General features: G+C 36.1%; 1 protein-coding gene across 1 annotated transcript; it reads right to left on the bottom strand.

The window, feature by feature from the left end:
* Positions 1-8,749: 8,749 nt before the first annotated feature.
* Positions 8,750-9,364, bottom strand: LOC127857358 (uncharacterized). The gene has a single exon (XM_052393758.1). The coding sequence runs from the start codon at positions 9,362-9,364 to the stop codon at positions 8,750-8,752; it is 615 nt and encodes a 204-aa protein (XP_052249718.1).
* Positions 9,365-13,063: the final 3,699 nt, after the last annotated feature.

Raw genomic sequence — 13,063 nt, 5'->3', positions numbered from 1 at the left:
TTCTATGAAAATCAGAGGTTCTTCGTTGAAAAAGTTAACATTGAATTTATTTTTTTTGCATTAAAGGAGTAAGATTCAGCAATTGTAGGGGTCGTGCTAAAGCAGCCATTCATTTAAGATTAATTCCGTCAAAGAATAAATAATGTTGAAATCTTATGATATTCAGTATTTAGTAACGTGTGGCGTCTTCTTCGTTTTACTTAGCTTTTTATGCCTAGGTGTGTGTGAAATCAGTAGTCCGGTGTATGGCACTTATAAAACATGTATATGTTCTTTTCGACTACACCTTTCGGAAAAAAGATGTGTATAAGATATCTTTTAAATAACAATTCAATGAAATATTTTTTTATCTAATTGGCAAAGTCATATCAGCGTGGGTTGCATTTGCGTTGACTTTTCTATCACTAGATAACACTATGTAAGGTAAATGCAGCTGTAACAAAGGATGCTATACCTATATCAATATATTCATAACGGAAAAGTATACTTGTTAAACTTAGGTCATGCCGTGTTTCGCGTCTTTGTTTAGTTTTATAGTTGTAAAACGACAATGTTGTAATGTTTACGTTTAATAATTGTATATGTTCTGGTAAATAATTTGTTAAGATTATAATTTTAAAATATACCAAGTTGTGTGAGATGAAATATTTATTTTAAGAGTACTCTTTCAAATGCAACGCACCATTTATATGCTAATTTTTATTACTCCGTTAATTAAAAAACTAACAATAGACCCGTGTCTAGTCTAGCACTTGCTTCGACACGTGAAATTTAGCACCACTCGTTAATTGGACATGGCTAATTTCACACCTTCCTAGTCCGCACTAAGGGAACGTTCAGGATTAACAGGGCTTTATCCGTAGTTTTATTTTAAAATTAATTGGCACTTTTTATTGACACTAATTGACAATTGCAAAGTCCCCTTTTACCAACCGGACTAGTACTCGAGTCGTGCGGAATAAAAGGAAAAGGCAAATTTGACACATGGCACAGTTTAATCCACTGCTATATAACCAAGCATTATTTTGTATCAGTAGTATAGTTACTGTTCAAACAAATACTTCGATCATGTCTGTCCATACAAACATTCATGTCCAGCTGAAGACCGCTGAGCGCCACTTCCGGTACGCCTGTCAGCAAGTGATGATTATCAGCCGTCAGGTGGAGGAGAAGACCCGTCGGTACCATGGCGTCGACAGAACAGGCGACACAATCTCCCGTTACAACATCCGGTTGCGTCTTTCTATTCTTGATGGCGTCAGAAACATGTACTATGAATTTGCCGCTAAGAAAGCGGCCGAGATAGTAGAGCTGCAGCAACGCGTTCTTGACGTCATCAGCCACAGTGACGTCACACTCGACGAGAGTGATTCTGAGATGTCAGCCGATGACATCTCTGTAACTTCGGATACCTCGGTTTCCTGTAGTGAATCCGACTGCTTCGAACTGTGCGACTGAGAGCGTCTTCATTCAACAATATTGCAGAGTTGCATCGTGTTACTGAAGATGTAATCAAACACCGAGATTTACCCTCGACGTGGGTGATTCTGAGTACCTTTGAAATGTACGCAACATCGGTGATTAGACTTAGCGGAAGCGACTCCGACTACAGCTCGAACTGTCCGACAGAGCGACTGCGTTCCACTTCATGGCCAGACATTATTTGCATATTCTCTTCGTCAGCGTCTGATATTGAAATGCGGATTGAGCAATATGTCCACATAAAGAAGACTAGTTCTCTATTGATAAAATGTCGACTCAAACTGTGGTCGAGTTATATGTGAAACCACGAACTGCTGTTACTGTATTTAATGTAACAAAATGTATTGTGTGATTTTTACTATTGCAAGATAATAAACTCTTTGGAAATTCACTTGTTTTGACTTATATACATGTAAATACGCCATTTCGTATACTTATAGTTGAAGGGTTATGGCAACTGTTACGTCCTCAGAACTTTTCTTGGAACATTCAGAAGTAATACAATAAATTCAATATTTATTTATCAATTTGAAATCAGATAAAAAGTGCAGTCGAGCAATAATACACCCCATAGTATACAATTAGTTTTTCCAACCGGGTTGCTTTCCATGTTTAGTTTAAGCGATATGAAATTTAACTAGTTAACTAGTTTTATTTCTAAACACGTAACGTTGTATAAGAGAATTTGTGAAAAATCCTTCTTTCGTGGTTGCGTGGTGTAATGGTATATAAATAAATAAATTGCTCGTCTATGTTGCCTTTATTTACATAAGGAATTGTTTTTTTAAATGCATCGCAAATTGATAGGTTCGATATGATCATTAGAAAATAATATATATGAAGTTTAAGTAAGATAGAAAAACCCGCTCCTAAAAGCGAAACTTATTGAAAGTAAAACACCACAACAACAACAACAACAATAATAACGACACATACACACGATAATCCTTACTTCAACACGATAACAAGACAGCATCAATACTAATAAAAGTCACACAATATAACAATAATTAGTAGTCTTCCGATTTACTAGACAAGCCATTTCGAGTGTTAGATTAAAACACGTAAACTGTCGACGTGTTAGATTAAAACACGTAAACTGTCGACGTGTTAGATTAAAACACGTAAACTGTCGACGCCAAGGGTCTGAAGTGTCTGATACGTGTCAAAACATTTTTGTTATAACATGAAGCATGTACCCAACCTTTAATGCTTATTATACAACTATGTCTTTGACAAATCCTTTTTCATTTATGTAATAATATGTCTTCACAATAACTTGCATTCCTTATGAAACGACTGAATGTTTAACCCATTAAACTGGTTTGTTTTTTATCAGAATCACAAGATTGTTTTCGTCCATTTATGCCCCCATTTTTTTGTCTTGATATGTTGGTCGTAGATTAAATTATGGTACTAATTTACTGTCGCCGAGTAAATATTTTATACCTGTAATCAAATAAAAACATTTGCAATTATGAGTTTGGTAGATTTATATTTTATCGTGAAACATATTATTTTGTTAAAGTTATCGAATTCAAATATGGCGGCCGTTCCTTTGCGCGTCATTCTTGTATCCGTGGAGCTCGTTCTAAAGATTATATTTTAAATATATAATATAATTTATTCATTGAATATCAAGTTTCCTCAAATATTTTATATCAAAAACTATACCTCTAACTCGCGAAAGCGCTTTCGTTCAGTACGAAAATCGTGAAATAAGCAAAAATGATTTGCAACGTTAAATAAACCTCCATCTTGAAAAATAGTATTCAGAAACGGGTGCAATGTTTTCCAAAACGCAGAGAAAACAGACTGGCTATCGTTAAAATGACGTGATTGCACGCCAAGACTTTTGTAAAACGCGCGTGTCTGTCTTTACCACATTATGTTCCTGTTTTTCGTGGAAGTTCATCGGGTGTCAAATGGAAATCCACGTGCAGGCACGTGCCTGGTATGAATTCTCGCTCACAAATATGTTGAGCGGTTTCACAACATGTCATCTAAAAACCGTCACTCTCATATGTTGTACCTTTACTATCACATGAAATACCGATATGAAGAAATGCTTCCCAAACACCGGATTTCTCCAGAAATTACGAAAATACAATAGAACACGGTAATAAGAAATAAATAGATTATTATATTCGCTGCATAAAATCAGAAAACATGTAGAAAGCACATTTTTTTCCTACGTCTTAAAGGCGGCCACAATATACTCAACCAATCTGTCACGTTCATGCTTCAAGCATGTTCATAGATGGCGCATAAAGTAGGTAGAAAATAAAGTTGGGAAGCAATATACAGTATATGTTAACAAACATTATTGGCTTATGGTCGTTGTATATAAAAACAATGCCACGAGTCGAGTGGTTATTATTTCAACAATTAACCCATTTGTGTCTAGTGGACCTTCCCACCCTTCTAAATTTGATCAATTTATTACCAAAATTAGAGATGCCTTGAATATTTATTTCTAAATTTAGAATATTTCTTACAGAAATTGCTTTAAGCAAACAGCGCTGACCCTGATGACACGCCGCATCATTCGGCGTCAAATCCGGGTCTACGCTGTTTGCCAAGGCCTTTTTTTCTAGACGCTAGGCATAAATGGGTTAATTGTATTGCTTGTCGTGAAATATGGCACTGGATTACCGTCGTTTACCATCAATACAATTACTTAGTATATCGCTTGCAAAAATTATTCATATTTGGACATAAGTGCCGATCTTATATCAGTGTAATTAGATCGTGGTCTCAAAAAACTGTTAAGGAATTATTTTTTTTCTATATGAACATTATTAACATTACTTTTTAGTCTTTTTGAAACGCAAATAGGCTTTTGTAGGTCACAATATACTAAATAGTTTTCCTATATAATTCAATGTAAAAGCGACAACTTTGAGCGAAAATAAATGCAACATTTTGCACATAGAGACTCCCATAACCATACATTTTCTTAAAGGCCATTCTAAGCTGAATCGATTTATGCAATAAAAAGATAGGTCATGTTCAATCCAAGAAAGAACTTGACACGAATCAAAATCGACTGTTTTTGCAACTTTTTTCTCGGCCGTTTCTTAGTCCGTTTCTTAGTGGAATGTAACCTTTTTCAGTACAATGCTTTACTATAATCTCTAAGATCATATTTCAGGGATCAGTTGTGAACACTTATTCATGCCCTACCACTATCTCCAAATGATAAAACCCGAACAATAGTTTAAAGTGTAAAACATGCCTTCGAGTCAACTATGATATTTTTTTAGGGAGTACAGCCCTACATGAAACGATTAATTAGTATATTGTAACCTGTAATACCGCATTTCAAAATCACAGAGGAAATGGTTGTCCTTTTCCAAGCCTTCCCTCATTTGGGGCAGACGAAATAGATATTTAATATAGTATTTCGTAATTCTTACAATTTCTCATTTATTAACTTTTTTCTAACATTTTCTTCTAGGAACATTGCTTAAACCATTTTATGTGATTTTTTCTTAGACCGTTTTACGTGAAAAAACGTTCTTAGAAACTAAAACAAATTTCGTTCGTAAAACAATTCTGGTATTGGCAAAAGCGAGTTATTTTTAGAAAATTACCATCTACAAGGCAAACTTAAAAGAATTATGTCCCTTGAAAAAGAAAGTGAGACAATTATATAACTGCTTCATGCGAGGTAGGGGACTTTTATTGCTTGGCAATAATCTTGTTCTTCAAACAAAATCTTTTTGATAACCTTTTACATTTTCAGTCAGACAACTAATCCTTTAACATTAACTTCAGCAGAAACTTCCATGTAACTTGCAAATAGACTTTCAACGCCATCGGCGCTCTCGTTTATATTTCAGGAGATGCGCCACGCACATGACATGATCGTGCAGACCGTATTTACTACGACTATTGTATCCTACAGTCGTTGTGTACCTGAACACAATGCTCTCATAGTATGCCAGGGGCACAAAGATTATTTCGCCTGATAAATAGTTACAAGGAACTCAGGTCGCGCGCCGAAATCTGGTCTGACAACCATACGTTGACAACGTCATAAGGGCGTCAACGCAGATTAACGTGTAGTCCGATAACGGTGGTTTGTGTGCTTTCATGCGATTGTTCCTTCGCGTATTAATCACGTTCAATTAAAGTTGACATTCCATTTGATGAATCTAGTACAAGTATATATGTTTAATCTTAACGCTATAACCTACAGACCCTTCTAGTTACATTCAGGTCCCTTATGCCCCGATACCATCAGATCTACTCTAGATCAACAGCCTTTCTGGTTATTTCTTTGTCTTAGTTTTGTATACACAATTGCAACACGTATATTAAAGTGACCATACATACACAATAACGAGACAAACTAAATATACTTAACCACAATGAATATAATGAATGAACGAGCATTAAAGCGGCGGTTTTATGGTGTAACCGTTAGCACAATTTTAAAGAAACGTACGTACTTTTCTATTCATTATCATGAGCAGAGCTAAAAGGTTCACAACATGTTTTGTTTTAGTCATTAACAAACTTGACGCTATGGACGTAGTCCTAATTGAGAAACACTACAATCTGATTTTAGTTTGGATTTATTTCACTGTAAGACTACTTCATACAGATGTATTTTTTTGTAAAATCTGATAACATGTATTTGTATTAGACCACGCGATGTGTTTTTCTGTTTGAATTAAAGGTATCAAGGAACGAAACTTGTGCCCGTCGAACATCATCCGAAAATGTAAAATAAAAATTCAATTTTTGATGAATCTTTATTTCTAAGTATCAACATATTGAATTAGTAAATGTCTTTATTTCTAATAATTTTCTTTTTATATTTCACATTTCCTTTATTGAAGGAAAATAGTATCCTTGTTCTTCTGGGAAAACTGGGCTTAATGCGTAAAGTGCGTTACCGGTACTTGTCGCCCCAGATTGGCAAGTATAGTCTGCATAGGCTAAAATCGGTACGACACTTAGGCTAAAATCGGTACGACACTTAGGCTAAAATCGGTACGACACATAGGCTCAAATCGGTACGACACATAGGCTAAAATCGGTACGACACTTCCGCCAAGACTTGATTTTCGTTTAGAAGAGTCTTCCTTTAAACGAAAAATTCCGTAAAATTCCGAAATTATGCGGGCTGCACAGGCTAATCTGGGACAAAAATGTACGTACAAACATTAAGCCCCATTTTCGAAAACAATGCCTCGTATTGGAAAATATGTGTATGTGTCGTAACCTTCATTTGTCATAAGATATTTGATAAGACAGGAACAAAGGTATCAGTAAATTTTAAAGGGCGTTGCACCTTCTGCTGAACGTCAACGCTAACAGTCGATATGCGTGACGACATTATATTACTTGGTGTTCTATAGGGTTCTATTTAAATCCGCCTCAGGAAAAATAATAAACACACACTATTGCACTTTTCAACTATATTATACTTTTATTACACTATAGTTATTTAAAGATTTCATAAAATACTTTACTTTTCATATAAAGCATTAAAACAACTCTTTTCTATTATTCCTATTGTTGCTATAAAATATTTCCATGTCTATGCTGCTTTCTCTATAAAACCTAAAATTTAACTGAACTAAAACAAAGCTTATTCTAATCTAACAGCTATTTTAAATGTCAAAACATCTATTCAATTTGCTACAGGAAACAAGAGCATGGTGAAATTAATTCTCTTTCAACAGAGTGATATTTAAAGTAAACAACAGGCAACACAATGTTGTTATTAATTTCATGGTTAAATGCTATCCATTAATTTCCCTGCAGAACATTCTCCCCATACCTTGATAAACTTTAGTTTATCAAATTGTCAAGTATACCAGATGTATGCTAACTGCTTATGCTAACTGTACTCTGTTAAATTTCAAAAGTATGCCATATACTATATTCTATCAAATGCTGTAAGTATAAGACTTATACTGTATTTTATCAAATGTTAACAGTATGACATATCTTCTGTACTATTTGCTTATCTAGATTCAGTGGAAGTGTTAATATTACTATACTAACTATAATTTACTGTAATATCATACTACAATACAAACGAGACACTTTAATCTCCAAATTCTCAACTACACACAATCGCATTATTTTTATAAACAAAACTATAACATTTCACATGCATATATATGATAAAAGTTTGTAATAAAAGCAACACATAATATACATTCTTTATCATCAAAATGTCATACAATGTATAGTAAACTAAAATGTAATTACAAGACATAAAGCAAAATTTCAAGCTCTTCAGTTTCACAAAATGTTCACTATGTTTGTCTTCCCAAAAAAGGATATACAGTTATTATTATGCGCTCTGAGTCAAATTGCAAATCTGCATATAAAACTTTTTACACCTAACAGTAATAGTTACTGTGGTTGCTTTGTGGATTATTATGCCACTTAACACAACAACCAACATTCAACTAGCTTATTTACACTTGCACTTGGTCTTGAAGCTGAGTTCATGCTGTAATCTTCTTCCTCTGGCATAATTAAACAAAGTCTTGTAACTGATCTCTTCAAAACTGATTGTCCAATACGAACACTGACAGCGCGAACATGACCATCAGCTCCTGGGAAAATCTCCACTATTCTACCAAGCAGCCATCGACCTCTAGGCTGCTCAGGATCGACAACAAGAACAACGTCTCCTATCCTAAAGTCTCTGTGTTGTTGAAACCACTTCTTTCTGCCAGCAAGAATTGGCAGAAATTCTCGCAACCAACGTTTCCAGAAGTGTTTCACGAGTTCTTGTATACGCCTCCAGCGTTTAATTGACTATATTCTGTGTCGTCAAATGAGTCTGGAGCAAACTGGCCTCCAACTTGTTCAAACAGGAAATGGTTTGGAGTAAGCGGTGTGCAATCATCAACATTTGCAGACTGGTACGTTAGTGGACGAGAATTAATCAAACTTTCAGCTCCAGTGCAAGCTGTGATGAGCTCTTCATCAGATATATCAGCTGAGGTCAAGATTGCTGATATTGCTCGTTTTGCTGATTTAATCATTATTTCATGTACGCCACCCCAGTGTGGCGCCGCAGGAGGGTTGGAAAACCACTGTATTCCTCGGTTAGCAGCACTTTCTTTGAATTTGTCTTTGTCTACATTCTGCACTAGTTCTCTTAGTTCTTTATCTGCCCCGACAAAGTTAGTGCCATTGTCAAAATACACTAAAACTGGTAAACCTCTCCTATTCACCATTCTGTAGAATGCATTCAAGAATGCGTTTGTGTCGAGACCAAAGGCTATTTCTAGGTGCACTGCCCGTGTTGATAAGCATGTAAATAGACAGAGGTATCCCTTGCTCGTCTTGTTCCCCTTCCCTGGATTGTAATGTAAGGACCACCAAAGTCTACTGCGACATTACTAAATGCACGCATGGTTACTTTTGTTCTCACTTTAGGTAAAGGTGCCATGATTTGATCCTTTGGATGGCCTTTCCTTCGTTTGCATTCAGAACACTTGCTTTTCCAGTCTCTTATTTGTTCTCTAGCAGCTACAATCCAGTATTTCACTGACAGATCAGAGAGTGTTTGGTTTGTTCCGCTATGATTGTTCTTTTCATGGGCATCTTTCACAATTAACTCTGTAACTGGACTCTTTCTGGGTAGTAACACAGGATATTTAGTGTCACATGGAAGAAATTCAGAGTACTTTAATCTACTGTCACTTCTCATCACCCCTTCGGTGTCTAATCTTGGATTCAGTTTGATCAGTTTGCTGGAAATTCCTACTTTCTGATTCTTACTAAGTTTATCATACTCTTCTGCAAAATATCTTCTCTGTGTCTCTTTGATCATTTCAGTCTTGCTTTCTTCAATTTCAACTACATTCAATGGCCCACGGACTCGATCATCTTTCTTCATTTTGCAGTTTTCAACAAATCGAATGACCCATGATCGAATTTTAACAAGTTTTGTCCAATTGGAATATCTTTCCGGGCTAAGTCTCCACTCTTCTTGTGACACATAAAATGTACGCAAATTTGTTTGTGCTGTTTTTCGCATTTCAAGTTTTCCATCATTACCCACATCAATTTTCTCTTTGGACATTCGTTTTCACTTTCTTTTAGGAAGCTGGGGCCTTCCCACCAATTGTTCGCAACAGCAAGACTGTTAACAGGTAAACCTCTTGGCACATAGTCTGCTGGGTTTTCGTTTGTTGAAACATATCTCCATTGACTTGGATTTGTTACTCTGTGAATTTCACCAATTCTGTTTGCAACAAATGTTTTGAATTGTCTGCTGTTATTTCGTATCCAATATATGACATTCATGCTGTCCGACCATAATGTTACTTGTTTGATTTCTATTTCAAGAGTTTTGCAAATCCTTGATGTCAGTTTTAAACCAAGTGTTGCTGCGAGTAGTTCAATTCTTGGGATACTAGTAGATTCTGTGGGAGCAACACGACTTTTTGCAGCTACAAAGCGTACAGTCACATCGTCATTTTCATACTCACATCTCAAATATGTTGCTGCTCCATATGCAATTGATGACGCATCTACAAATGAATGAATTGCCATTGACTTCAGCTGTGTTTCATTATTTTTGTTTTTGAGACAACGTGAAATCTTGATCTTATCTAAATGTTTAAGATCTTCGAACCACCTTTCAAAATTCAACTTCTCTGCTTCTCTCACGTTTTCATCCCAGTCAACCCCACTTAACCAGATGTATTGCATGATTGTTTCCCTCGCACTACATATGGCGCTAAAAAACCTAAAGGATCAAATATCCTACAAACAGTCTTCAATACATTTCTCTTTGTGATTTCATCTGGCATGGTCATTTCGTCACCGACTTTGAATATAAATTCATCATGTTTTGCTTGCCAGGATATTCCAAGAGCTTTAGTTGTTGGCAGATGTCCTGTTCGTAAATCTATTTCTGCTGATCTATCTTCTTCTGGTATTGTTTCTAACACTTATAGTGAATTTGAAATCCACTTTCTATCATGCATATCAGCTTTCTGCCACAGCTCTCTCAATTGTCTACATAGCTCTATTCCCTCTGTCACGTTTTTCGTAGAATCCATGCTATCGTCCATGTAAGTAGACTTCAGAATTGTCTCAGCCGCCATCGGATATATGTCAGCATTGAGCACAGCATTATGTTGAGATACATACTGGGCTAGATATGGTGATGAGTTAACTCCGAACACTAAACGTGTGAATTCAAATGTTTCGATGGGGCTTTCTGGTGATTCTCTCCATAGGAATCTTTGGTATTTTTGATCCTCACTTGCTAGGCCAACTTTCAAATACATCTCCGCTATGTCACAGACAACTGCGATCTGATTTCTTCTGAACCTTAGCAACACATCAAACAGTTTTCTTTGCAATTTTGGACCTGTACTTAGGTACTCATTCAAACTTGTGCTTCAGGTTTAGATGATGCATCAAACACAATGCGAACGTTTGTTGTCTCCTTTTCTGGCTTCACTACAGCAAAATGTGGCAAATACCATCCTTTTTCATTGTCTTTTCTTTCAACCTTCTTTATAAAGCCTTTCTCTTCATATTTCCTTATAATGTCACTATACTCCTGCTTCAATTCAGGAGATTTCTTCAAATTTTTCTCAGTACCATATAGTCTGTTTAAGGCACTACTATAGTTGTCAGGTAATGTTTCTTTATCTGATTTCCATGGCAATGGAACTATGTATCTATTGTCTTTGTGTTCAATACTGTTTTCTATTTTAACCTGCACTTTCTGGTCTTCTAGTGACATTTGGTTACACTCCGTTTCACTTTCAACTACCCAAAACTGTTTCAATGAAGTCTCCAAGGTATTATTAGCATGAAACACAAACATGCTAGTGCTATCATGATTATTCTCTCTATTTATTGGCCCAACACATGTCCATCCAAGTGGTGTCAATCTAGCCACTGGTTCACCATCACCACCTACTATCTCTCCAAGTGACCTATGAAGGTGCGCATAGTCAAGACCTATCAGTAAATCTATCTTCTTCTTTCTACCTGTACTTGGGAATGGTATGTCTTTAAGATGTGGCCACTGCTCTTTCATTATTTGCCAATTCACTGTTTGAAGTTTTCCAGTTACATTTCTTGTTGTTTGTGCTTCCATTGAAAGTTCATATTTTCTATTTAAGCTCTGGAGTTTGAACATAACATTCATAGTGCTAAATCTATCTGATTTTCCATTCATCACACTTACTTCAATGGTTTTTCTTTCACCTTGGAGTTGTTATTCACATGCAACATCTTCGTTTAGATAAGACGTTGTACTCCCGTCATCTAACAATGCATTGATGACTAATTCACGATTGCCTGTTGATACTACTACCGGAATGGTTCTCAGAGCAATACTTTATCTATTATGAGCACTATATGTCTTCGAGACATCTTCTTGTGGTACTGGGAGAAATGCTTTAGCATTAACATTCAAAACATCTCTATGTAATAGTCTGTTGTGTGTCTTTGTGCAACTATTTATTCCACACTGTCCCTTTAATCTACATTCTTTCCCCATATGAATACCTTTAAGGCATCTGAAGCAAAGTCCAGCATCTTTTGCTTGTTTCCATCGTTCTTCTACATTCATAGCATTGAATTTCATGCATTCCCATGCATTGTGATTTTCTCTGCAAATTTGACATTTAACAGATTGTTTTTGCCTTGCGTCTGTTTTTAGGAAGAAGGTCTTTTGGGGTTTCATTCGCGGGTTTTCTTGGTGTTTCAAACCATAAATAGTCTCATTTGCATGAACTGCATATTCCGTCTCTTCATTCACAAACGTTCTCAATGTTTCAACAGAGTCTGGTAACGATTTGTCATGTAGTGTTCTCATAAAGCGTGTTAACAATGGTTTGTGGCAGTTTTTTTAACAAACGGTGGTATAACGATCTTCCTTCAAGATCATGAAGATGGTTTACTTCCTTTAAGTTAATAACTGCAATGTCAAGTAAATCAGCGAATTTTTCAAGTTCTTTAGGCGATTCATTCTTTAACGGCTGGAAATTCTCTAACTCATCTAAGAATTGGTTTACTACTCTTTTGGTACCACCATATTTCCTTTGCAGCATTATATGCCTCTTTCGAATGTCCCAGATTTTCAATAGATTGTAGCGCTTCGCCACCTAGGTACTGACGTAATTGCAGAAGTTTGTACTGTGGGGTACTTGGCGATTCGTCAATACATGCTTGAAAAGCTGCCTTCCATGCAGGGTACTTTGTCTTGTCAACAGTGAACACGGGAATCATTACTCTTTGAAGTTGTTTCCGCATGTCTTTGCCTAATGCGGAATCTGATTTACTGCCGTCTTCATGGTTTGATTCATGATCTTGGTCAGACTTGGAGCTTACTGTGTAGTCAGACTTGGAGCTTACTTTGTGGTCAGACTTGGAGCTAACTGTGAAAACTTCATCATATAAACTCACGAGTTCATCATACTGTTTCTCAAAAATGTCAATTTTATTCAAAGTACTTGCCAATTCTGTTGAATCTTTCACCACTAAGGCAAGGTCTTGAACACTTTGCACTGCCATGTCCATAGCCTCTTCAACCTTGTCAAGAGACTCTTTCGCAAGATCTTTATTT

The sequence above is a fragment of the Dreissena polymorpha genome, chromosome 14 (assembly GCF_020536995.1).
Source record: "Dreissena polymorpha isolate Duluth1 chromosome 14, UMN_Dpol_1.0, whole genome shotgun sequence".
NCBI classification, from domain to species: Eukaryota; Metazoa; Mollusca; class Bivalvia; order Myida; family Dreissenidae; genus Dreissena; species Dreissena polymorpha.
The sequence above is the reverse complement of the archived record's forward strand: the minus strand, read 5'-3'. Positions and strand labels throughout refer to the sequence as shown.